Source organism: Helianthus annuus, chromosome 15 (assembly GCF_002127325.2).
Source record: "Helianthus annuus cultivar XRQ/B chromosome 15, HanXRQr2.0-SUNRISE, whole genome shotgun sequence".
Taxonomy (NCBI): Eukaryota; Viridiplantae; Streptophyta; class Magnoliopsida; order Asterales; family Asteraceae; genus Helianthus; species Helianthus annuus.
This window is the reverse complement of record NC_035447.2, coordinates 40,477,153-40,500,702: the sequence shown is the minus strand read 5'-3', so window position 1 is coordinate 40,500,702 and position 23,550 is coordinate 40,477,153. Positions and strand designations below refer to the sequence as shown.

General features: G+C 37.4%; 1 protein-coding gene, 2 long non-coding RNA genes and 1 other non-coding gene across 5 annotated transcripts; 1 reads left to right on the top strand and 3 right to left on the bottom strand.

Moving 5' to 3' along the window:
* Positions 1 to 3,705: 3,705 nt before the first annotated feature.
* Positions 3,706 to 17,172, bottom strand: LOC118487201. The gene is made up of 3 exons (XR_004880749.1): positions 17,079 to 17,172; positions 12,816 to 12,818; positions 3,706 to 3,716 (listed from the first exon to the last, which is right to left on the bottom strand). It is a non-coding gene; the product is annotated as an uncharacterized LOC118487201 (long non-coding RNA).
* On the bottom strand, positions 5,778 to 12,558 carry LOC110911489 (skeletal aspartic acid-rich protein 2). 2 transcript variants are annotated; one of them, XM_022156117.2, is made up of 4 exons: positions 12,288 to 12,558; positions 12,109 to 12,214; positions 11,565 to 11,780; positions 5,778 to 6,714 (listed from the first exon to the last, which is right to left on the bottom strand). In XM_022156117.2, the coding sequence occupies exons 3-4, from the start codon at positions 11,725 to 11,727 to the stop codon at positions 5,963 to 5,965; spliced, it is 915 nt and encodes a 304-aa protein (XP_022011809.1). In that variant the 5' UTR covers positions 11,728 to 11,780; positions 12,109 to 12,214; positions 12,288 to 12,558; the 3' UTR covers positions 5,778 to 5,962. The 2 variants fall into 2 exon arrangements, with proteins under 2 accessions (XP_022011809.1, XP_022011808.1); XM_022156116.2 differs by having other exon boundaries at positions 12,109 to 12,202; positions 12,288 to 12,557.
* Positions 7,646 to 8,822, top strand: LOC110911490. The gene is made up of 2 exons (XR_002576978.2): positions 7,646 to 8,197; positions 8,466 to 8,822. It is a non-coding gene; the product is annotated as an uncharacterized LOC110911490 (long non-coding RNA).
* On the bottom strand, positions 16,993 to 17,187 carry LOC118487735. Its single transcript, XR_004882678.1, has one exon. It is a non-coding gene; the product is annotated as a U2 spliceosomal RNA (small nuclear RNA).
* Positions 17,188 to 23,550: the final 6,363 nt, after the last annotated feature.

The window sequence follows — 23,550 nt, the reverse complement described above, 5'->3', positions numbered from 1 at the left end:
AATTGGCGGCGGTAGTGTTCGCATTAAAGATTTGGAGGCATTATCTATATGGGGCAAAATGCACCATTTACTCGGACCACAAAAGCCTTAAATACTTCTTTGAACAGAAAGACCTAAATATGAGGCAGCGGAGGTGGTTGGAACTTATCAAAGATTATGATTGTGATATCCTTTATCACCCGGGAAAGGCAAACGTGGTAGCCGATGCGTTAAGCCGTAAAGAATATCCATCTCCCCTTCGAGTGAAATCCATGAAGATGACAGTTACGCCAAGATTACTCGAGACGATACGCGAATCCCAAATAAAGTCGCTCGGAGCGAAAGACCTGAAGAAAGAACGATTAAAAGGTGTGATCGATAATCTAGAAGAGAATTCGACCGGACTTAAGACGCGGTTCGGCCGAATTTGGATCCCACGATTCTGTGAAGTCAAGGCTGCTTTGCTCGACGAGGCACATAAGTCTCGATATTCGGTCCATCCCGGGGCTACAAAGACGTATCGGGACTTGAAAGCCAATTATTGGTGGCCGGGCATGAAGCGTGACATAGTTAAATACGTCGCGAAATGCTTAACATGCTCCCAAGTGAAAGCAGAACATCAAAAAGCCGTATGGGAAATTGCAACCCTTGGAGATACCGGTATGGAAGTGGGAAGAACTAACGATGGATTTGATAACCAAGCTTCCTAAGACAAAGAAAGGGCACGATACAATATGGGTAATCGTAGACCGACTTACAAAAAGCGCTCACTTTCTGCCCATCAAAGAAGCTTACTCTTCCGAGAAGATGGCAGAAATTTATATGAACGAGATCATATCCCGTCACGGAGTGCCCGTGTCGATCGTCTCGGATCGGGACACTAGATTTACTTCTCGTTACTGGCAAAAATTTCACGAGAGTGTGGGTACGAAATTGCACATAAGTACCGCCTACCACCCTCAAACTGACGGCCAGTCAGAAAGAACCATTCAAACACTTGTTGATATGCTGAGGGCGTGTGCCTTAGATTTTGGGGGAAGTTGGGACGACCAATTGCCACTGGTCGAATTTTCTTATAATAACAGTTACCATAGTGGTATTCAAATGGCACCTTATGAACTACTATACGAGAGAAAATGTAGGACTCCCGTATGTTGGGGCGAAGTAGGACAAAGAGAGCTTGCACCAAGTGATTTAATAGCAGTAACGAATGAAAAGATTGAAATGGTTAGAACAAAGTTAAAAGCAGCCCAAGATCGGCAAAAAGCTTATGCAGACAAGAGAAGGCGTCCTATTGATTTCCAAGTCGGAGATTTTGTCTTGCTAAAAGTGTCCCCATGGAAGGGTATAATCCGTTTTCGCAAACAGGGTAAGTTAGGACCTCGTTACATCGGACCGTTTAAAATCTTAGCTCGGGTTGGAAGGGTTGCGTATCGGTTAGAATTACCGCCTGCTCTAGAGGGGATTCACAATACCTTCCACGTGTCGCAATTGAGGAAATGTCTTGCGGATGACTAAGCATTAGTACCTCTCGATGACATTGAGTTGGACGAGGGGTTAAACTATGTTGAAAGACCCATAGCCATTAAAGACTTCAAGGTGAAGAATCTCCGCAACAAAGCTGTTAAACAGGTGTTGGTACAATGGCGGCACCGGAAAGGTTCGGATCTTACGTGGGAAGGAGAAGACGAAATGAGGAAACACTATCCTTTTCTCTTCGGTATGTCAGAATTTAAATTGGTTATGTGCTCAGGTTTAGGGGACGAAACCTCTTTTAAGGGGGGTAGACTTGTAACACCCCAAAATACGCTATTCATTTATTTATGCTACTTAAAGTATATAACTTGCAAGAATTAACCAAGTTAAAAGAATGTGATATTAGTTAATAAGAAAGAAAGTTAGTGTGATAATTATCAACACTTATAACCATAGGGGCTGAAATTGTAATTGTGATAAAAAGTTTTATTACTACTAGAAAGTTTACAAAACCAACACACTGGTGGTGTTGTTGGTCGATCATGAGCAAGAACCAAGGGGGGGAAACCCTAGTTTTCAAGGATTCTCAAGATTAGGAAGAAATTGAGAGCCCAAATCAATGCTAGAACCCGAATTGTCAACCATCTAAGCTTGAACATCAATAGGTAAGTTGAAAATCCTGTTTTGGTGAGTGATGAGAAATGGGTTTTTGACCCATTCGTGAAATTAGGTGCAATTCTTGTGCAAATGTAAGTTAGGAACTCATAATAGACTGAGAATTATGCTTGATTTAGATTATTGAAAGGGTTAGGGTTTATACCCATATGTTGTAGGACTTGCATGAACAAGATGATTTCCATAATATGCTTACAATCGCGAGTTGTTGCATGATCTTGTATGTGATATAGAAATTAGACAAATTATCATAAGATGAAGGAAAGATAGGAATTTAACCAATTCTTGTTAAAATAGAAAGGTAATCAAGTAAAATCCATGCTATGAACACTTGTACATTATGATTGTAAATACAATGCCCACCAAGTGTTTGATAAAATGCTTAAGAGATGATTATATATGTAGTATGAGAAGAAAATGATGGAATGACTTGATTTAACTAAGTAAACGAATGTTGTAATGTAGGTGTGAAGGAAGAAAGCTCGAACACTAGTAAAGCGGGAGGTGTACAAGATCGAGGTATGTTTCGTTGCATACAAATCCTTGTTATATTCTCTTTTTATATATAATTTGATGTAGAACTATCCTTGTATAACAATTGTGACAAGTAGCAAGTAAGCGACAAATCCCTTGTGGATTTGGGTATGCTAACGAAAGTTGTGTTAAGCTATATATATGTTGACCGATTGTAACTAAATCGTGTCAAGTAAAGATGAACGCTATCCGTCCTAGCGGGTAGCTTTGAATGCCATAATGAATGTGAAAGTTATAATCCGTTATGCGGATAGAACGAAGTGTAATATGTATGCTTAACTCTCAACGAGAGTGTTTATGCTAACCCAATTAAATGGGTCAAATATGTATGCTTAACTCTTAACGAGAGTGTTTTATGCTAAACCCAATTTAACGGGTCGAATGTGTATGCTTAACTCTCAATGAGGGTGTCTATGCCTAACCCAACTATTTGGGTAATCGAATGCGTAAAAGTAAGAATGTTTTTGTAAGGATAAAGCTTAAACGAAAGAATTATGATTTTAACTAGGGTGATAACTAACCTTTTAAATTGTTGATTGTTAATGTAGGTAAAACTCCGCTATAGGCGATTCGGGGATATGGAGCGAGCACATGATCAAGCCTTAATATACCAAGCGCTTCCGCTAGTTTTTATACATGCTTTGGGTCCATGTTTTGTTACCTTGTTTAATCTTGTTAGAAGTCTTGCACTTGAAAACTTGTTGTTTTGTTTGGGTAGTTTAAAGCTAGTAGGGTCGTAGGTGAATATTGTCAATTATGTCAAAACAGGGGGCATGTCCGTTTTACAAACGGGTCATGCCCAAATTTTGTAAAAAAAATTATTAAGTGTCAAAGTTGGTATTTCGATGTCCAAAAAATTATCCTTTTGTAAGTAATCTAACAATAACGAAAAGCGGACCTTACACAACGGTTCTTTGTGATTGTACCCGGAACACGACCCATGCTCCCACTATCACCAAATCCCCTGACTGGCTTAAACTTAGACCCCGACCACATTCAACTGACATCCCCAAAGCACCAGGATTCAAGTTCGCAAATTGAACCCTCTTCCGCTTATTAGATTCAGTGAACCAGACTTTATGTTGTACAGGGACGGCTACTCCCTCAACAGGTATCTCAACTAGATACAACGATCCTCGTCTCCTCCCACAGGCAACAACAAGATTTCCATCAATTACCTTCCACTTCCCACCACCAAACTTAACATTTAGTCCCTGTTTATCCAGTTGACTAACAGAAATAAGTTTCTTCGTTAAACCTGGAATTACCCTGACGTTCTTTAAGTTCCATGTAGTGCCTAGTGGAGTCTTCAGATTGACATCTCCCATACCCGTAACATTAAGAACATGACTGTTAGCTAATCGTACCTTTCCAAAGTCTCATTTTTTCAGATTCACCATCGTCTCCCCGCTGTGCATGGCGTGAAACGAAGAACCAGAATCCATAGCCCAAGAATCTATAGACTCTTCACAGCAAACCAGTACGTCACCCACGACTCCCACTGCTTCTGTTTTTACCTCTTCCCCTGCTAACACTGAGCATACCAGAAATAGATCCTCCGCTAGTGTTCCTCCGACAAACGTCTTCACCCAAAACACTATCCCGGACCCGATCAAATTTCAAATTTCCAGTTCCAGCAGTTTCAGTGACCGTTGTCACAAATCCTGACCAACTATCAGGTAAGGAAGATAACAAAACCACAGCCTGAGTGTCATCATCCAACTTCATCCCTACAGTTGCTAGCCTGGACAAAATTGAATTGACCTCGTTAATGTGATCAGCAACTGAACTGCCTTCGTTCATTCTCATATTAAACAGTTCCCTCATCAAGAACACCCTATTACCGGCAGACGGCTTCTCATACATATTTGACAGAGCTTCTAACATATCACGAGCAGTTGTTTCTTTCATGATATTAAATGCAACGCTCCTCGTCAAAGCCAATGTAATTTTACCTCTTGCCTTTTTGTCCTTTGAGTTCCAAATTGCCTCGGCAGCTTTATCCATTCCAGCAGGTTTTTCTTCCAGTACCACATCCAAATCGCATTCACCAAGCAACGCCTCTATTTGCATTCTCCACCAAGCAAAATCAGTACCGTTGAACTTTTCGATTCGGAACTTCCCATCTTCAGCCATAGCAAATGAGAAAAACCAGAAAAAACCACAAGGAACCAAGCAACCGAAACCCAGCAACTTTCAATAAACTAGAAACCCGAAGTACCCGAACCAGCGACTTCTCTTGCAAACCCGAGCGTAAAATCAGCGAATAACCAGGGTTCAAGAACCGAAACCCTAATCGCCAAACACCCCAAAACCACCAGATCTGCAACAGCAAATCCTACGGCGTAGACCCTAGACCTTACGAGCCGTAACCAGAGAATAGGTACGGGCCATAAACAAGTCAACGGCGACAGCAGCAACAGCAGATCAAGATCTCTCGTCCAGCTCTATCCTTCTCCTGCGATAACCGTGTGAACCGTGTATTTTACTGAACCTTTGGCTCTGATACCACTTGTTAAGGGTATCAGATCAGAGTAGGCTCGAGCGAAACGGAACAAACACACACACACACTAGCAGAAAATAAAGAACACGAGAATTTACGTGGTTCGGTCAAGATGACCTACGTCCACGGGTTGCAACTAGGGTTTTACTTTTATTAGATGCTCACAATTGTTTTCAGAATAACACAGAGTACAATTACATCATAGGTACAATTACATCATAGGTATTTATAGAACAAGATTAGGGTTTCCTACTTGGTCAACAAGTTAACTAAGTGGGCCTAATAACTAGGGCCGGCTAACCCTAACTAGGGCCGGCTAACCCTAATTAGGGCCGGCTACCCTAAAGCCTACGAACCCAACATCTATAACTTACCTCATGTTTAAAATCACTAGATGATCACCGTTTTTCAATCATGCGAGAGTTTAATCTTCATTCCATCCTTCAATTTGATCATGTTTCTGATTTTGCTATTGGGAGCCCTTCCCTTCTCCCCATACATCGACCCACACAAAATTGGGATCACGATGGTCTGACCGTCCATAGATGTGGATCACGGTGGCTCTAATATCGACAGAAGATTAGAAAGAATTTAGAAGATATATGGGAGTGATTCGAGACAAGTTAAATCATTATTCAAGCATAACATAGCAAATTGCCATTGGCTATTATATAGCCTACAAAATGACTTACTACAACAAAGTAGGAACCACAACCAGTAACTAACATTACTCACAAACATAACTAAAAGAAAGACATGCACTTACAAACAACTGTTGATTCATTCCAAAAACACTAATGGCAAGAAGAATCTAACTCAAGATTCTTCATTTCACTCCCAAGTTCGTCGTCGACGTCATCATCGTCGTCGTCATCATCATCATCATCATCATCATCATCATCATCATCATCATCATCATCATCATCAGAGCACCCCAATTCTAATTCAAGTTGTTTTAAAGAAGTCTTTAAAGCATTAACTGCATCAACAAAAGCAACTGAAGAGCGATTAATGAGTTCCATTTGTTTCTGCAATTTTCCAACATAGCCCACTATTCCCTTAGAAGCATCTCTAATGGTAGAAATTTCTTGAGGGGGAGAAACACCACTGCTAATGTCATCTACCAGCGATTGCATGTGTGTGCAAACATTCAATAAACTCTCCATAGGATCCATCGTTTGAGCCCTTTCGTCATCTGTTTCAGGGTCCTTGAATAGACTGGTGATCGAGTGGATCGTTTCTCTGATTGTTGCAATGATTCCAGACACGGCTTCAATCACTAATTCAATAATTTTCATTTCTGTGCATGATAAGTCACTGTCATTGGTATCGCCGGGTTTTGAAACCTCATCAGACGGGCAGGAGGACGCAGGCTTAAGCTCCTTAATTTTACGAAGAACAACGTTATTTATGTAACTTCCGATACGAATCATGCTTTGGCGTATGGCGGTAATGTTTGTCCTGGGGGTCTCCTTAAGAGATGAACATGCCTTCCAAACAGTTCCTACAGCCTCAGGAATTGAGAGTTGCGCTTGACTGTTGTTTCCTGTGATATTTATATTTAAGAGTTTATATGTCAAAAACATATCTAATCAAGACAATATGTCAACCAAAACTGATCATATTGAGTTTACAATTTGTTATATAGCAAAAAGGTATCTAATCAAAACAATATGTCAACTAAAATATCATATCAATTTGTTTTGTTTGTAATAATGATAACAGGTGATGCTAGAGATGTTAATTTTAATCCATTTACATAATACACATGTGTTAATTTGGATTATCTTTTAATCTTGGCAACTCAAATGGGTTAAGGCAAAGATTTATATATATATATATATATATATATATATATATATATATATATATATAGGTAGAGGATCCTGTAAAAAGTGCTCAAAGTGTGAGAAGTGTAAGAAGTGTATTATAACACTATATATAATACTATATAACACCATATAAACACCGTATAACAATATGTAACAACATATAATAGCATATAACACTATGTTACACTATATATCATTATATAACAAATATAACACTATACATCTATCATAGACATGCTATCAGACAACCTATAGTGTTATATTTGTTATATAATGATATATAGTGTTACAACTTGTTATATGGTATTATATGGTGTTACATATTGTTATACGGTGTTTATATGGTGTTATATACTATTATATATAGTGTTATAATACACTTCTTACACTTCTCACACTTTAGGCCCTTTTTACACTATCCTTACCCTATATATATATATATATATATATATATATATATATATATATATATATATATATATATATATATATATATATATATAGGGGAGCGCTAAAATGAAAACCACCTCCAGTTGTAAGAACCACGAGAACCACTCTCAACGAATCAGACAATAACACATATGCATGACTATTTTAAAATCTAAAGGGTATTATAGTCATTTCCATCATCTGCCATATATGTCTCTGTCATCTTTCATTGTCTATTTGTTTTAAAAGATCACAACTCTCTCTCTCTCTCTCTTGATATTCGATCAACATCACCAGCTCATTAATCACTCATCTCTCTCCCTCTTTTGAATCCCCACATCTTTCATCTCTCTCTATATTCAAATTGTTCACCAGCTTCATCTTTAAAGTATCATCTTCAAGAAACCACAAATCAGGTGGTTGGTCGGTGGAGGAAGTCGGGTGTGCGAGGTGGTCGGTCGGATGACGTGGTGTGGGAGGTGGTTGGTGGGAGTTGGGCAGAGGCGGTAGGCGGTGGTTGGTGGGAGTCTTTCGACAGCCGCGGTGGTGTCCGACCACCATCGCCTGAAAACGAACCGCCATGGCCACCATCCCTTCGATGAGAGAGAAGGGGAACCGGAGAAGGAGATCGGAGAGAGAAAGAAAGACGGCGGAGCTCCGATCCGGTCAGCGATGACAGAGAAGGTGGTGGTGTTTGGACGATGACGGTAAAGGTGGGGATACGTCGGAGCTCCGATCCGGTGAGCGACGACAACAAGTTTCAGTCCGGTAATCACCCTCACTTGTTTATATTACAGATCGGTAGATCTGTTAGTTCTACTTTTTTTTTTTTAAATTCAAATGCTGTTGACTTTTGTTTTCTGTGACAGTAGTTATGTTTCATGGTTCACTCTAATGTTGAATTTTGTTTGGATGATGATGGTTTTTTTTTTCTTGATTAACTCTAATGTTTTTATTAACATTTAATGTTTTCATCTTGATGGATTTATTGTCGTTGACTGAAATCTGGTGGTGGAATGTGATTATTTCGGGCCAGACTCAAGTATGGTTCGAGTTTTTGTTCGGGTCAGCCGTGGGTCGAGTTTCGGGTCAGTGGGTGCGGGTTTGGTTCAACCCGGTTCGGAAGCTTAAGGTCGGCGGCTCAGTCAAACCGGGTCAGATTCAGAGTTGTTCGGGTCAAGCTTCGGCTCAGTCTCGGTTTGGGTCTTGCGGTTCGGTAGCGAGTTATTATTACGTTAGTTTAGATTTTATTTAGTTAACGCGCACCGAGCTCGAACCGATACTTTAGTGACTTGTTACGTTTGGCATTTTGATAGAAATTTTATGTATTATGTTTATATTGTTGAGTTTTGAAAAGATAATGACAACTTGAGTAGTCGGCTTATTCCAAAAACAGAGGAAGCTCTGTCCGTTTTCTGTAAAAACGTAAAATGTAAATAGTTTAACGTAAAACGTAAAAACGTAAAACGTAAGACGTAAAAAGTTTAACATAAAACGTTTTTGTTAAAAAAACTTAAACCATAAACTTTTTAACATAAAACGTAAAAACGTAAAAAGTTTTACGTAGAACGTAAAAAGTTTTTAGTAAAACGTAAAAAGTTTTAGGTAAAACGTAAAAAGTTTTACGTAAAATGTAAAAAAACCGTCGCGTAAAACGTAAAAAATGTTAACGTAAAAAATGTTAACGTAAAAAACCGGCCGCGTAAAACGTAAAAAAACGTTAACGTAAAAAACTGGCGTAAAACGTAAAAAACCGGTGCGTAAAACCTAAAAAAACGTTAACGTAAAAAACCGGCGCGTAAAACGTAAAAATCGTTAACGTAAAAATGACACGTTGAAAACGACGCGTGAAAAAGGCAGGCGTAAAAACGGCGCGTGGAAAAGCCGGGCGAAAAAGCGGCGTTAAAAAGCGGCGCGTTAAAAAACGGAGTTAAAAAAACGGCACGTAAAAAACGGCTTTAAAAAACGGCGTTAAAAAAACGGCGCGTTAAAAAAATGGCACGTAAAAAACGACGCTTGAAAACCGGCGCGTAAAAAATTAGGCGCGATAAAAAACGGCGCGTCAAAAAAACGTAAAACGTAAAAAGTTTAACGTAAAACTTAAATTGTTAAAAGTATAAAAATCTTTTAAAAAAATCAGAATTTAAAAATGTTTTTAATAAAGAAATTATGTTTAAAAAATAAAAGTAATTAATGAATAGGACAAAAAGGTAATTAAATATAATATATATAAAAAGACAAAAAAAGTAATTTTACTTAAATACCATTTTCAATTAAAATATTAAAGACATAATAAGACAAAAAAGACTTAATATTATTTTTAAATACTTTTAATCTCATCCATCCATTATCTTGATCTAATGGCTAGAAAGTGGTTCGCGCAGTTCTTACAACTGGAGGTGGTTTTCATTTTAGCGGTCCCCTATATATATATATATATATATATATATATATATATATATATATATATATATATATATATATATATATATATGGGATGGATCATGAGAAAACTAGTTTAAATGAGAAAGCCAAGAAACTAACTAAAAAAGCCTAAAAAACATACCAATTTTTTTTTAATTTTTATAAAAAAAATCGCAGCTTTTTATGCATGGAAAAAAAATTAAAAAAAAATCAAAATTTTTTTGTTGTTGTATTGAACATGTGCACTATTACGGATATAGTGCACATGTGTAGTACACATATAATTCACATATAATGCACATGTGCAGTACAACAATTTTTTTTTTGAAAATGTTTTTTATATATAAAAACTAGCGATTTTTCTATAAAAAATTGTAAAAAAAAATTGGTATGTTTTTTAGCTTTTTTTTAGGTTATTTTAGTTAATTTTCTAGTTTTCTCATTTATATGTAGTTTTCTCATGATCCTCTCCATATATATATATATATATATATATAACATTATATAAGGGGATGGATCATGAGAAAACTAGTTTAAATGAGAAAACCAAAAAACTAACTAAAAAAGACTAAAAAACATACCAATTTTTTTTTTACAATTTTTTATTAAAAATTGCTATTTTTGTACATGAAAAAAAAATTCAAAAAAAAAAAACTTTTTTTTACTGCACGTGTGCAATAAATACGGAAAGCCTAAACCACTTAACCCACCCCCCCACCGACACCCTCCAAAAAGCTAACCCCCCCCCCCCCCCCCCCCGAAAACCTAAAACTAAGCCCTAAACATAAACTCGAAAAAAAACTAAAACCCCCCACCTGCACCCCCCCAAAACCTAAACCCCCCTCCCCCACACTCAAAAACCTAATCCTAATCCTCCAAAAAAACAAACCATAAAAGCTAAACTAGACTCAAAAAGCTAATTTTAAGCATGTAATGCACATGTGTAGTACATATATAATGCACATGTGCAGTACAAGTTTCTTTTTTTTTATAAAAAATTGTAAAAAAAAACTTGGTATGTTTTTTTAGCTTTTTTTAGGTTTTTTTAGTTAGTTTTCTAGTTTTCTCATTTATATATAGTTTTCTCATGATCCTCTCCCTATTAATTACTAAGTAAATCTTAATCAGCTAATTTTGTTCATCAAAATAACATATGCAACTACTTAATAAGTTATTTGGCTTATTTATTTGATTTTTGACAACTATGTAACGTTTTTTTTTCATTTCTCGAATATAGAATATACCATTGCGACGCGCTTATTTCTACGTGTGTTTTTATATAAATTTTACTTCAAACTGAGCCGCCGCAACGTGCAGCCAACATCCACTAGTTTAATTAAAAAGGAAAGCGAGTCAAAAGGCATCAAAATGCATGTCAATGCACAATACCTTCTAAATCCCCCTTTCTTTAATAAAAGTTTATCATAATTGAACTGATATAGTTTATGTAATAGTCTATAACACATTAGTTAGTATATAAAAGTTGTTTGTGGCTCATCCAAACCCAAACATGTTTTAACCACTGACCATTTAGTGATTTACCCGAGTTCCTGGCCCGCTCATTTTGCCACCTCATAATGTCAAGTTGAATTGAAATTCTCATTAGGCATCTCGAGAAGAGGAGGGCGTTACAGTTTTAATGATATACGATATGTTTATGGTTAATATACTCGAGCAAAAAACAGAAAGTTGTAACGTTATAAGAGATTACCATAGGAAGCCACGGACTCCTTCAACAACTTAAAACTACAATAGACAACCGCCTCTACCGAGGCACACATTTCTTCATAAAGTGCAGTTCTTGTTCTTACACCAAAGATACTTCCCTGTGAAAGCAAAAGGAATCTATGAAGCAAATTGGAATAAGTCTCCATGCTCTCCTCAAGTGCTGTGGCATCTGGTCCTTCTCCAGTCCAAAGTGTTCCCACTGCATAACAAAATAAACTGACTCAAGTGACACCATTCAGAAAATAAATAAATAAATAAATACAATAGTATACAATTGCCATCATTCTTTTAAAGAAAATTCAACATAAAGAGCATTTCCAACTCAAATTAGGAGTCCAAAATCCGAAAACGTGTTCTTCATTCTCTAAATCACATGATTATTACATCTCCGGTTTGAGGGGAAACGCATCTATGTTTTGGAAATGATGAAACAAAATAAGATAATTTAGAATAAAAACTGGATTAGATATGCAATTTGGTAACATCGAAACAAGCATATTGTGTGACAGAAACAAGAAGATGAATACCAGCAGTTGCCTGTTTATATAGCTCTTCTCCTAATTCGAGGACGTCATCCCAGCTCACGTAGCTAAGCGAAGCAAACCATGGTTGTCTCAAAAGCTGCAATTACTTCTGACCTTATATAATCAGTATCAAATTAAATATCATGATGAGGATTGATTGAAAGTAAGAAATTCGATTGAACCTCTAAGGTTTCACCGTTGGTGTCGAGATGCTGCCTTAATAACTGATTCAGCCGCTCTTTCTCGGCTTCTGCCATCTCCTCTCTTCGTGCCTCACCAGGCAGGCTTTGGAGAAGGAACCAGACCACAAGGTTTATATATATATAGACTGGAAAACATAAAATGTATTACCACTAAACGTAATATTTTTCTCATGCATCGTTGATTTCTTTGTTAATATGCACAAGGGGTTGTTGAATCATTGTAGTCAATACTTAAGGTCATATATATTGGTACTCATGTACAGACTGGCTTCGCCTGTCTTTAGGAATAATAATAATAAACAAAACAGTAAACATGACCTCAAAACTCCAAGTCTTTAGAAATAAACATGAACATAAAGTATTGATCAAGTGACCACAATGATTCAACAACCCCTTCTGCATAATTAACAAAGAAATTGAAGAGGTCGGCATGAGAACGATGAAACCTTTTTTTTATAATGAAATATATAAAAAATACCACTAAATGCGATATTTTTTTTTTCGTACATCCTTCTCATGCCGGCCGCTTCGATTTCTTTGTTAATTATGCAGAAGGGGTTGTTGAATCATTGTGGTCACTTGATCAATACTTTATGTTCATGTTGGTACTCATGTTCATACCTGGCTTGTCTTTATGAATAATAATAGAAAATTAAAACAGTAAAGTTGACCTCAAAACTCTATGTAACATTAGAACACCCGAAGTGGGCATCAATTTTTTTCAAAATCCACTCTCAATAACGCCCGATTCCGCCCTCCACCCGCCCCCCTCGGCGTTTTCAGGGCGTGTTTGGGCCTGAATTCGCGTTTGGAGTTTTTTGAAACACACTGAACGGGCATTTGACTGACCAATGGGGACTTGTTGCAACGGCTACCTACATAACAGCTATATTGTATTTTTTTTTTCTTTTTTAACCTCTCACCCATATATATATATATATATATATATATATATATATATATATATATATATATATATATATATATATAGGGTAGGGTTCCAGCGTGAACCTAATCCCATGCGTGAACTAATCTGGACCATTGATTTCCTTTTTAGTTGTTAAGGGTATGATTGTAATTATATAAAAAATTAGATTTAAATCATTATTTTAATAATTGAATTAAGTTACATCTTTCCTATTTTAAATGCATTATCCACATTATCTTTTATTTCATTTTTATTTTTTAGATTTCACCACCAGAATTCGGATTATGATTTTTAAGATTCACGTAACCTTCAGATTTCAACGGTATACACATGTGTACTTTGATATGAATTGAACAGTACACATGTGTACTCAGCATGGTACATATGTGTAATTAGCTACATAATACATACATATAAACAAAACTTGTAAACTATTTTATATTAAGCAAATAACAATTTCCATAATGTTTGCCAAACCAAAAAAAAAAAAACATACAATTACAAGTTCCAGTTTCGTAAAAAAATAAAAGCAACATAATCGGAAAAATAAAAAAGACATAGTCTTTTACAACTATTCGCCGCGTTGTATGCTGAATCATCCTTATCGACCAAGCAAACAAACATACGTGAATCATCCTTATCGACCTTCCATCTCCACTTTCCTCGTTTACGACGTCTCCTATAATAACACAAAAAACTCAGCAATTAGTACTTTGCATAATTCACAAGTGTACATCAACAACTTTACATATTTAATACACAAAAAAATATGAGATATCACAAAACATACGCTATACACATATGTACATCGCATTAAAATCAGAGCAAAATCAGAATACACATGTGTACATCGCATTAAAAACAGAGAAAAATCAGAATACACATGTGTACAACGCGTTAAAAACAGAGCAAAATCAAAAAATTGAACAAAAAAACTGGGACATCACAAAAACATACGCTATACACATGTGTACATCGCATAAAAAACAGAACAAAATCAGAATACACATGTGTACATCGCATTACAAACAAAGCAAAACCAAAAAAAATGAACTCCAAAAAAAGCTAAACAACTTTCTGATATCATTTTCAAACTAATACAAATTAAACACATTCCTATCGATTCGAATGTCACCAAAACCCTAATTCCGTAAAACAAACTGAATCTAAAAGAAAAAAAGCAACGTATTACGCATCAGTTCAATACAGAAAACACTACAACGTGAATCGTAACAATAATATATACGATTACATCTAAACTAATTGGAATTAAAGAGTTCAAAATTGAATTATAAAGTGAGTGCTTACGAAGAAAGGAGATACTTAGGTCTGAAACTCGGAAGAAATACGGAGACCGGAACCTCGCGCGGAGTGTCTGGTGCAGATCGTCGACGACGAATGGTGGAGGCGGTAGGGATGGATGGAGTCGGACGGTGCTGATCGGAGGTATGAATCAATCGCTGTTTCGTCGGACGAGATTTACGCAGATCGGAGGGATTTATACTGTTTCGCCAGACAGGATTTATGCTGTTTCGTCTGACGGGATTTATGCACTCATCCTGCCGCCGCCGCCATGAATTTTCCGGCGACTTGCTTGATCTGACAGTGTTCCTCTTGTTTCCTTTGCCGTCGCCAATGAAGGTTAGAGAGAAAGAAGTTCTGTTATTTTGATTAAGAGGGAATAAAGGAAATTGATAAACTAAACTATAGCTATTTATGGGATTTAGGCTATGGAATAATATGGAAACTGTTCAGTTTCCGAATTTTAAAATTTTTTTAATCAAAATTAATTCCATATCATTAAATTACTAATTAATGTAATTACACTTTTACCCTTTTCTATTTAATAAAATGCTAAAAGATAACCAAATAATTACAATCATGCCACTCATTTAAAATCTCAAGATCATAAAAATCAATGGTCCAGATCAGTTCACGCATGGGATTTTGTTCACGTTTGAACCTAATCCTATATATATATATATATATATATATATATATATATATATATATATATATATATATATATATATATACAAACTTCTTCAATTTTACAAACCAAAACTCTCATACAAATACTACCATTTTATAAAAAAATGGATTCCCCTAGTTCCTCTTCCATGGTGAATTATTACTATAAAGAGTTTTTTGCGGATGACGGTGAATCCACCGATGAGGAGGTCGAGCAAGAGGCGGTTACGAGTGCTTGTCAACTAGCGGTGAGATATGTGAAGCACCAAAACGCTATTTTATCTAAATAAAAGCGTTGGTGGAAACTGGAAATTCTATGCTCTATTCCCCCACCCAAAATCCTCCTTTTTTTGCAACCTTTCATGAGCAAGTAACCTATTCAAAAGAGCCCTCCAACTGAATATATTCTTCACCTTTAAGGCAAACCAATTGTCCCAATAAAATACAAGCTAACAGCCCTTTGGCTCCTCACTAGGTTACGAACAAATTATTTTTATTTTATGTTATTTTTTTAAACGTCAAATGTTAGTCTACTATATTTTAAATAACATTTAGAGTAATAAACACATTTACCATACTAGATCTATTCACAAACTAGTCTTTAAACCCCGCCTTGCGGGGTCGTGATAAGTAGTAAGCAAAGCAAACGAATATGAAAATCGGAAAAAATCATAAAGCAAAACGCGAATTCATAGCGCCACGTGACATGAAACGAATGTAAAGACAAATACAAGCTTATACCACGACCTAGTATAAAAGGTAGACAAACTCAACTTTAAGTAGTAAGCAAAGCAACCGAATATGAAAATCGGAAAAAAGCATAAAGCAAAACGCGAATTCATAGCGCCACGTGACATGAAACGAATGTAAAGACAAATACAAACTTATACCACGACCTAGTGTAAAATGTAGACAAACTCAACTTTACACCGTAAGTCATAGATAAAAGAGATAAATACCACTAATTTGATTAATTAATATAATCTTTCAGAAAAATTAAAAGTTATTTGATATTAAATATTTAGTTTCTTAAATACTATGATAAGTCATCACCCACCATCCTCTCTAAAAGTAATAGCACGCAACATCAGTAAAAGCACACAACCACCACCCAAATGGAAAGGAAGGGAATGGTAGTTTTGTAATTAAATTTAAAAATGAGGGTAATATACATTGTAGCAAAGAAGCTACTGAAATTGTTATATACTAGTTGATGCCCCGCCTGCTTTGCGGGGCGATGGCCGAATAATTCTCAACCAATTAAAAAAAACAGTACCATATTTTATTTTAAATTGGGGGCAAAATCATAATTTTGAACTGATGGTAAAATCGTAATTTTGAACTAGGGGAAAACCATATTTTTATTTTGAACTGGGGGCGAAAACGTATTTTTGAAATGAGGGTAAAATCGTAATTTTGAGGGGGGGGGGCAAAAGCATATGTTTATTTTTAAGTGGGCGCAAAAACGTAATTTTAAACTGGAGGCGAAAAACGTAATTTTAAAGTGGGTGTAAAATAATAAACTGGTGTAAAATCGTAATTTTTAGTCAGGGGAAAAACATATTTTTATTTTGAACTGGGCAAAACCGTAATTTTGGCTGAGGGTCAAATCGAATTTTTTTTACCAAGGGCAAAATCGTAATTTTGAGTTGTGGGCAAGGAGAATCCCTAAACCAATGGGAGGGCCAATAGGGATTCTCCTTGCCACCCCTTTCCTCCAACCAATGGGAGGCACCATTGGTTTTGTTGTATTTAGGAAATAGATAATGTTTGAACTATGTTTCGGAGGGGTGCACCAGGCCTCGGTGGTAGTGTATGACCAAGGCGACGCTTGAAGACCCCAGCAGCAAGCTACTGTGACAGGTCTTCACCATAAAAAATAAGATTAATATCGAGTGGGTCGATGACCCACATATCAGATATTAAACTGATAAGAACAGATACTACACTTGATCTTAGCCAAAAGGCCGAGAAAGGTATGCTTCTTCCTTTCCAAGGCCTTTCATTTTATACTGAACTCAGAACTCCCCTCTTGTCTGTTAGTTCATTCAAACGATGTGGGACCTACATTTCTCGGTTTGATATACCACCACTCATCAATATTATCTTAACTTTTTTTATCCTTACATAATCAAGTCAAACTTCTTGTTTACATAAGAGGACCTACACCTTCATCAAGTCTCCTATTCTAAATAATCCTTGAGTGCTATGCACTTAATGCGATAATATATCGGATATCGGTCAATGACAGATATTTAAGATATGGATTATCTCGGTGAGATATCGGTAATTTTAATATCCTGCATAATTTATATATATAGCAATGTAACACTAATAATCCAGTGATATATCGGTTATATCGTTCAATATCGCCGATAATATTGGTACTGATATATGATACCGATATTTTACTAGGGGACCGATATATCACCGATATTAATTGCATAGCTTGAATGTGCATTGATCTTAAAGTTAAGCTTGCGAATTCGGAAATGAAAATGAAATCATGTTCAGCTCCACAAGCAAATGGTACTCAACTCAACTCAACTCAACTGCAGTTGGTCGTCGGAAATCTCATAACACCAATAACGGAGATCACTACAATTCCGGATATCTGGAATAAGCCAAAAGATAGGAAGTACATTAGCTCATTTGCATCTCAGATGATTGAAGTATACGAGTTCACTTTAAACATACATTATCTGGGACAAGAGTAATTTGTCATTAGGAACACATATTTTTGTAATTATTTCTAAGTGATGTGCCTGTAATCTGCTGGGAAATACTATTTTACAGAAGTCTTGAACTTCAAATCTAGCATATTGGGCCCATATACAGGTTTAGTGCCATATTTGCGACCTGTGAAACTACTAATACAAGACACAAAAAATGAGCTTTTATTAGTATAAAATACCTGCTTGATATAATAGACGCGAGGCACTCTGAGGCGTTTAGTGTTGTCTAGTGTAGAGGACAAACACAGCAATTGGGATTTGAATTGTATTGAGAATTGTATTGTGTTCATCAAGAAAATTAGGGTTACAAGAATGGTGGTGATTATATAGGACACCACTTTACATACTAGCCCCTACACTATCTATTATTCTCATTTCTGACACTCCCCCTCAAGTTGAGTAGTGGGGTCACCAATACTCAACTTGCTCAAACAGCTACTAAACGCGTTTCCGTTAACTGCCTTTGTGAGTATATCTGCGAGTTGATCTTTTGACGAAACATGAGGGAGTTCTATGATTCTTGCTTCCAGCTTTTCTTTGATGAAGTGTCGATCTACCTCCACGTGTTTTGTTCGATCATGTTGAACTGGATTTTCTGAGATTTGTATTGCAGCTGTATTGTCACACATGACTTTACTAGGAGCCTTTTGGGAAAAACCAATGTCTTCTAGCAGCTTCCTGATCCACAGAACTTCGCTTAACCCTCGAGCTATACCTCTAAATTCCGCTTCGGCGCTCGATAGAGCAACTACTTTCTGTTTCTTACTCCTCCAGGTAACGAGGTTCCCACCAACCAAGGAAAAATATCCTGATGTCGATCTTCGGTTTCCCTTATCCCCTGCCCAGTCTGCGTCAGTGTAGAGTTCAACATTTAAATGTCCATTTGTTTTGAACAACACTCCATGGCCTGCCGTTCCCTTGAGATATCTTAAAATTCTCTGAGCAGCTTCCATGTGGGCAACTTGAGGTTGATGCATGAACTGACTCACCACTCCAACAGCATAAGCTATGTCAGGGTGAGTGTGAGAGAGATAAATTAACTTGCCCACAAGCCGTTGATACCTTTCTTTGTCTGCAAATTCTCCATTGAGTTCCATGTGAAGATTGTGATTCACTACCATTGGAGTATCTGCTGGTTTACAATCAATCAACCCAGTTTCTGCTAGGAGATCAAGGACATACTTCTTTTGGCAGATGAAAATCCCCTGTTTAGACCTGAGAACTTCTATTCCGAGGAAATACTTAAGATTCCCAAGGTCTTTCATTTCAAACTTTGAAAACAGATTCCTTTTCAGCCGTGCTATTTCTTCTGTATCATCTCCGGTAATAATCATGTCGTCTACATATATGATCAAGCAAGTTACAAGGCCGTTTCTTCTCTTGAGGAACAAAGTATGATCAGCGTTACTTTGGTGATACCCATACTCTTTCATGGCCAACGTGAACTTCCCAAACCATGCCCGAGGAGACTGTTTTAGCCCATAAAGGGATTTTTTTAACCGACAAACTTCCCCTTCTTTAAAACCCCCTGAAAAACCTGGAGGTGCTTCCATGTAGACTTCTTCTGTTAGGTCTCCATGGAGAAAGGCGTTTGTAACGTCAAACTGGTGGAGAGGCCACTCCTTATTGGCTGCTACGGAGAAGAGAACTCTAATGGTATCCATTTTTGCAACCGGAGAAAAAGTCTCAGAGTAATCGATCCCATACGTCTGAGTGTAACCCTTGGCTACAAGCCGAGCTTTGTATCGCCCAATGGAACCATCTGGTTTATATTTAATCGAATACACCCACCTGCATCCAACTGTTTTCTTTCCTTTAGGAAGAAAGCACTTCTCCCATGTGTTGTTTTTCATGAGAGCACGCATCTCCACTTCCATTGCTTCTTCCCAGTTCTTCTTACCTTGAGCTTCCTTTACGGAATTAGGTATTTGTTCAGTGTATAGGGAAGTAACAAACGCTTTCGCACTGTTAGATAAGTTCCCGTTGACCATATTAGCTACAGGATATCTTGAATTTCTGGTCTCCCTCTCTGGGGAGTACCGTTTTGGAGGAACCCCTCTATTGGCTCTAGGCGGAAGAGAGTATCTTCCAGTTGTCTCTGATGCACCTAGTGGTTCAACATGTTCAACCACTACTGACTCATTTTCAACTTGATTTTCAACCTGCTCAACATTTAGGTCAACATGTTCTGTATTTGTCGGTTCTATGTTTTCCCCTGTTGTCTCATAGTTATAAGACGTAGGACTTTCAGGGTTCTCAGTATTTCTTACCTCAGGCATCACGTTGGATGGACTTTCTTCAGTGGTACTGTGCTCCGCGGATTGTGTGTCTGTGTTTGAAGGACTCGCAGTACTGTGATAGTTTTCTGTTGTGACTTCTTCAGATGAGGGAATTTGGATTAACCAGCTCAGAGTGTCTATACTGTCACTCTCCCCCTGACCACTGAGTTGGGTGTTATAAAAGTATTTTGTTTCAAGGAAGTCAACATTCATTGTGGTGAACATTTGACGAGTTGTTGGATTATAACATCGGTAACCTATTTGATCGATCCCATAGCCGACAAATACACATTTTTCAGCACATGGGCCAAGCTTGTTTCGATTGGTTTTGGGTATATGAACAAAAGCAGTACACCCGAAGATTCGAGGTTCAAGTGTAAGAGGATGAGGAATACTGGCAGACTTAGACAGACAATCTAAGGGAGTCTTAAATTTAAGAGCTTTTGTGGGAAGCCGATTCAGCAGATACACAGAAGTTGCAACTGCCTCCGGCCAAAAAGATTTTGGGACCTGAGATTCAATCAAAAGGGCACGAGTCATTTCAAGAATAATACGGTTTTTCCGTTCGGAAACACCGTTTTGTTCGGGGGTATGAGCACAAGAGGTTTGATGAATTAATCCTTTGGTTTTAAAGAATTGTTTCATAGATGTATTGACAAATTCCCCCCCATTGTCGGATCGAAGGATTTGAATTTGAGTTTGAAATTGAGTTTGAATCATAGCATAAAACATGACAAATTTTTCGTACACTTCGGCTTTATTTTTTAAAAAATATACCCATGTCATGCGAGTGCAATCATCCACGAATAGTATAAAATACCGAAGACCCTGTCCCCCCATCACAGGAGCAGGACCCCACACATCGGAATGGATAAGTGAGAAAGGTGAGGCCACTTTCGTATTGCTAGGTTTGAACGATTGTCGATGGCTTTTAGCGCGAAGACAGGTTTCACACTCTGTTTTCCCATTTGAAGGGAAGAGTTTTGGAAACAAAAGGTGCGAATAACCATGGGATGGATGCCCCAAACGTCTATGCCATAGCCATGCTTCCCGGTTATCAGTTCCATGAGCCAACATCACAGTACCCTGTTGAGTCACTTCATCCACATAGTATAATCCTTGGCGCTCAGTACCACGTCCAATAATCACACCCGTCCTGATATCCTGTAGGATACAGAAAGTAGGGTGCATTAGTACCGTGCAATTCAACTCTTTGGTAATATGACTGATTGACAGTAATTTGTGTGATAAAGACGGAACATAGAGACAATTTGACAATTTCATAGTTGGTGAAATTTCAATTACTCCTCCTCCTTTCACTTGCATCGTTCCGTTGTTTGCTGTATGGATTTTAGTTTTTTGAGGTTGGCTCATTGAGCGTATGTCCAATGATTCAAACGTCATGGTGTCCGTAGCACCAGAATCGAATATCCAAGAGTTGTTTTTTCCACGATTGATTGCCATTTTTTTTAACACTGTCCAAGGTTTAAGTCGCCGGAAATGTAACAATTACGCCGGCAACCTACAAAGGTTGACTGACCAGCGAATTTACCAAATTCGCTAGGCAACTTGAACTCGCGTTCAAGATTTAATTCGCTAGGCAACCAAATTCGCTGAACAACGTTCAAAAACTTGAGTTCGAAATAACTTCGCTAAGTGGCGAGGCTATCTCACGCGGCGAATTTATCGAAATTCACCGGTGACTTGAACTCGCGTTCAAGGTTTAAAATCGGCCGCAACTAAGAAATCCGCTACCGATGGACCAAACGTTACAAACCGGGCGTATAAAAAAAAGGCAGCGGATTTAGGATAGGGATTTAAGATAGCGAATTTGTTAATAAGGCAGCGTATAACTGGGAAGAGGAGGCAGCGAATTTGTTAAATAAGGAAGGCGGCGGGATTTGTTTTATCAAGGAAAGAAACGAAAAATAACAAGGAGAAGAAAGGGAATCTGAAGATTTGTATTTTGAAACCAATAGGATTTTAGCAATCAAATGGATATGCTTAACACATGAGAACCAATAATTGAGAAGCACTCCTTCAAAGAAAAAAGGTATTCGACTGTGATGCTTTTTGAGAGAATAGAATTTTTTTTAGGGTTCTTGCAACGATAATGGTGCTGACGCAAAAGGTAAATCAAGAGTTTGATTTTTGGTTTTTTTCTGGTTTGAGGTTGGATTGATGGTGAGCAAAGTGTTTAAGAATCAACCTGGCTCTGATACCATGTTGTCTAGTGTAGAGGACAAACACAGCAATTGGGATTTGAATTGTATTGAGAATTGTATTGTGTTCATCAAGAAAATTAGGGCTACAAGAATGGTGGTGATTATATAGGACACCACTTTACATACTAGCCCCTACACTATCTATTATTCTCATTTCTGACATTTAGGTTTCGAAAGCCGAGGCGAGAGCTTCACATACTCGAGGCATTGCTAAAAAAAGTAGCAAGTACAACCAAAGGTTACATCTCTTTAACATATCAACCGTTTTGATCAAGTAAACCATTCATAAATTTTTGAGTAAATTACAAGTTTTGTCCTTTATGTATGTACCAAATTGCAGGCGGTGTCCCTTGACTTCAAAATTGACCGGTTTTATCCTTAACGTTTCAAAATCCTGCATGTTATGTCCTTTTGGCCAAACCCAGTTAAATTTTTTTGTTAAAGTTGGTCATGTGCCTTGCACATGAGGGCAAATCTGTCATTTGTTCCACCCTTCACAATTTCCCCCAATTTATACCCACCTAAACCCTATTTCATCAGCTACCCCATTCATCATCTCATCTCAGGCAACTCATCGCTCCGTTGAAACTTTCAATCACTGTTCCCCATTCATGAATAATTAAAAGAGTACCTCAATATATCTTGTTATTAACCTTATCCATTTTTCTACATCACCATAAAATTGAATATAAAACCTCAATTCCAACCGTAAAAACCTGTTCCCAAACCTCAAGATATTTTTACATGACTATAAAACTGATGATATTTTTAAAAATTCAATGCTACAAAATACCCCAAAACAATAAATTCGAAGGCATCGTGTTGTTGTTCGTGACCTTAAGGTCTCTTTTCTGTCGGTGTTGAAGTCGTCTGACCCAAATCTTGTCGAAACCAACTATTGCCGTCGAATCTGGTGGCCGGGAAACTTCAACGCCGAACATATGTTCTTGTTTTACTCAAAACCATTGTGAACCGCAGGTCGGTCTTGTTCCAGGTGGGTTGGGTCATGTCTCATGTGTCTAAAACTAGAGGGAGAATGAAGAAAAGCATAGACTTGTGGTTTGTGCCAGGTGGTGTGGGGGTGGTGGTCGATGGTGGTGGGGT

Excerpts from the sequence above, each read along its gene's own strand:
- LOC110911489 (XM_022156116.2), bottom strand. The coding sequence starts at position 12,362 with ATGGCAGAAGCCGAGAAAGAGCGGCTGAATCAGTTATTAAGGCAGCAT. Across the intron at positions 12,203-12,287 it reads CCAACGGTGAAACCTTAGAG|CTTTTGAGACAACCATGGTT; the intron begins GTTCAATCGAAT and ends AAGTAATTGCAG. Across the intron at positions 11,781-12,108 it reads ATATAAACAGGCAACTGCTG|TGGGAACACTTTGGACTGGA; the intron begins GTATTCATCTTC and ends TTTGTTATGCAG.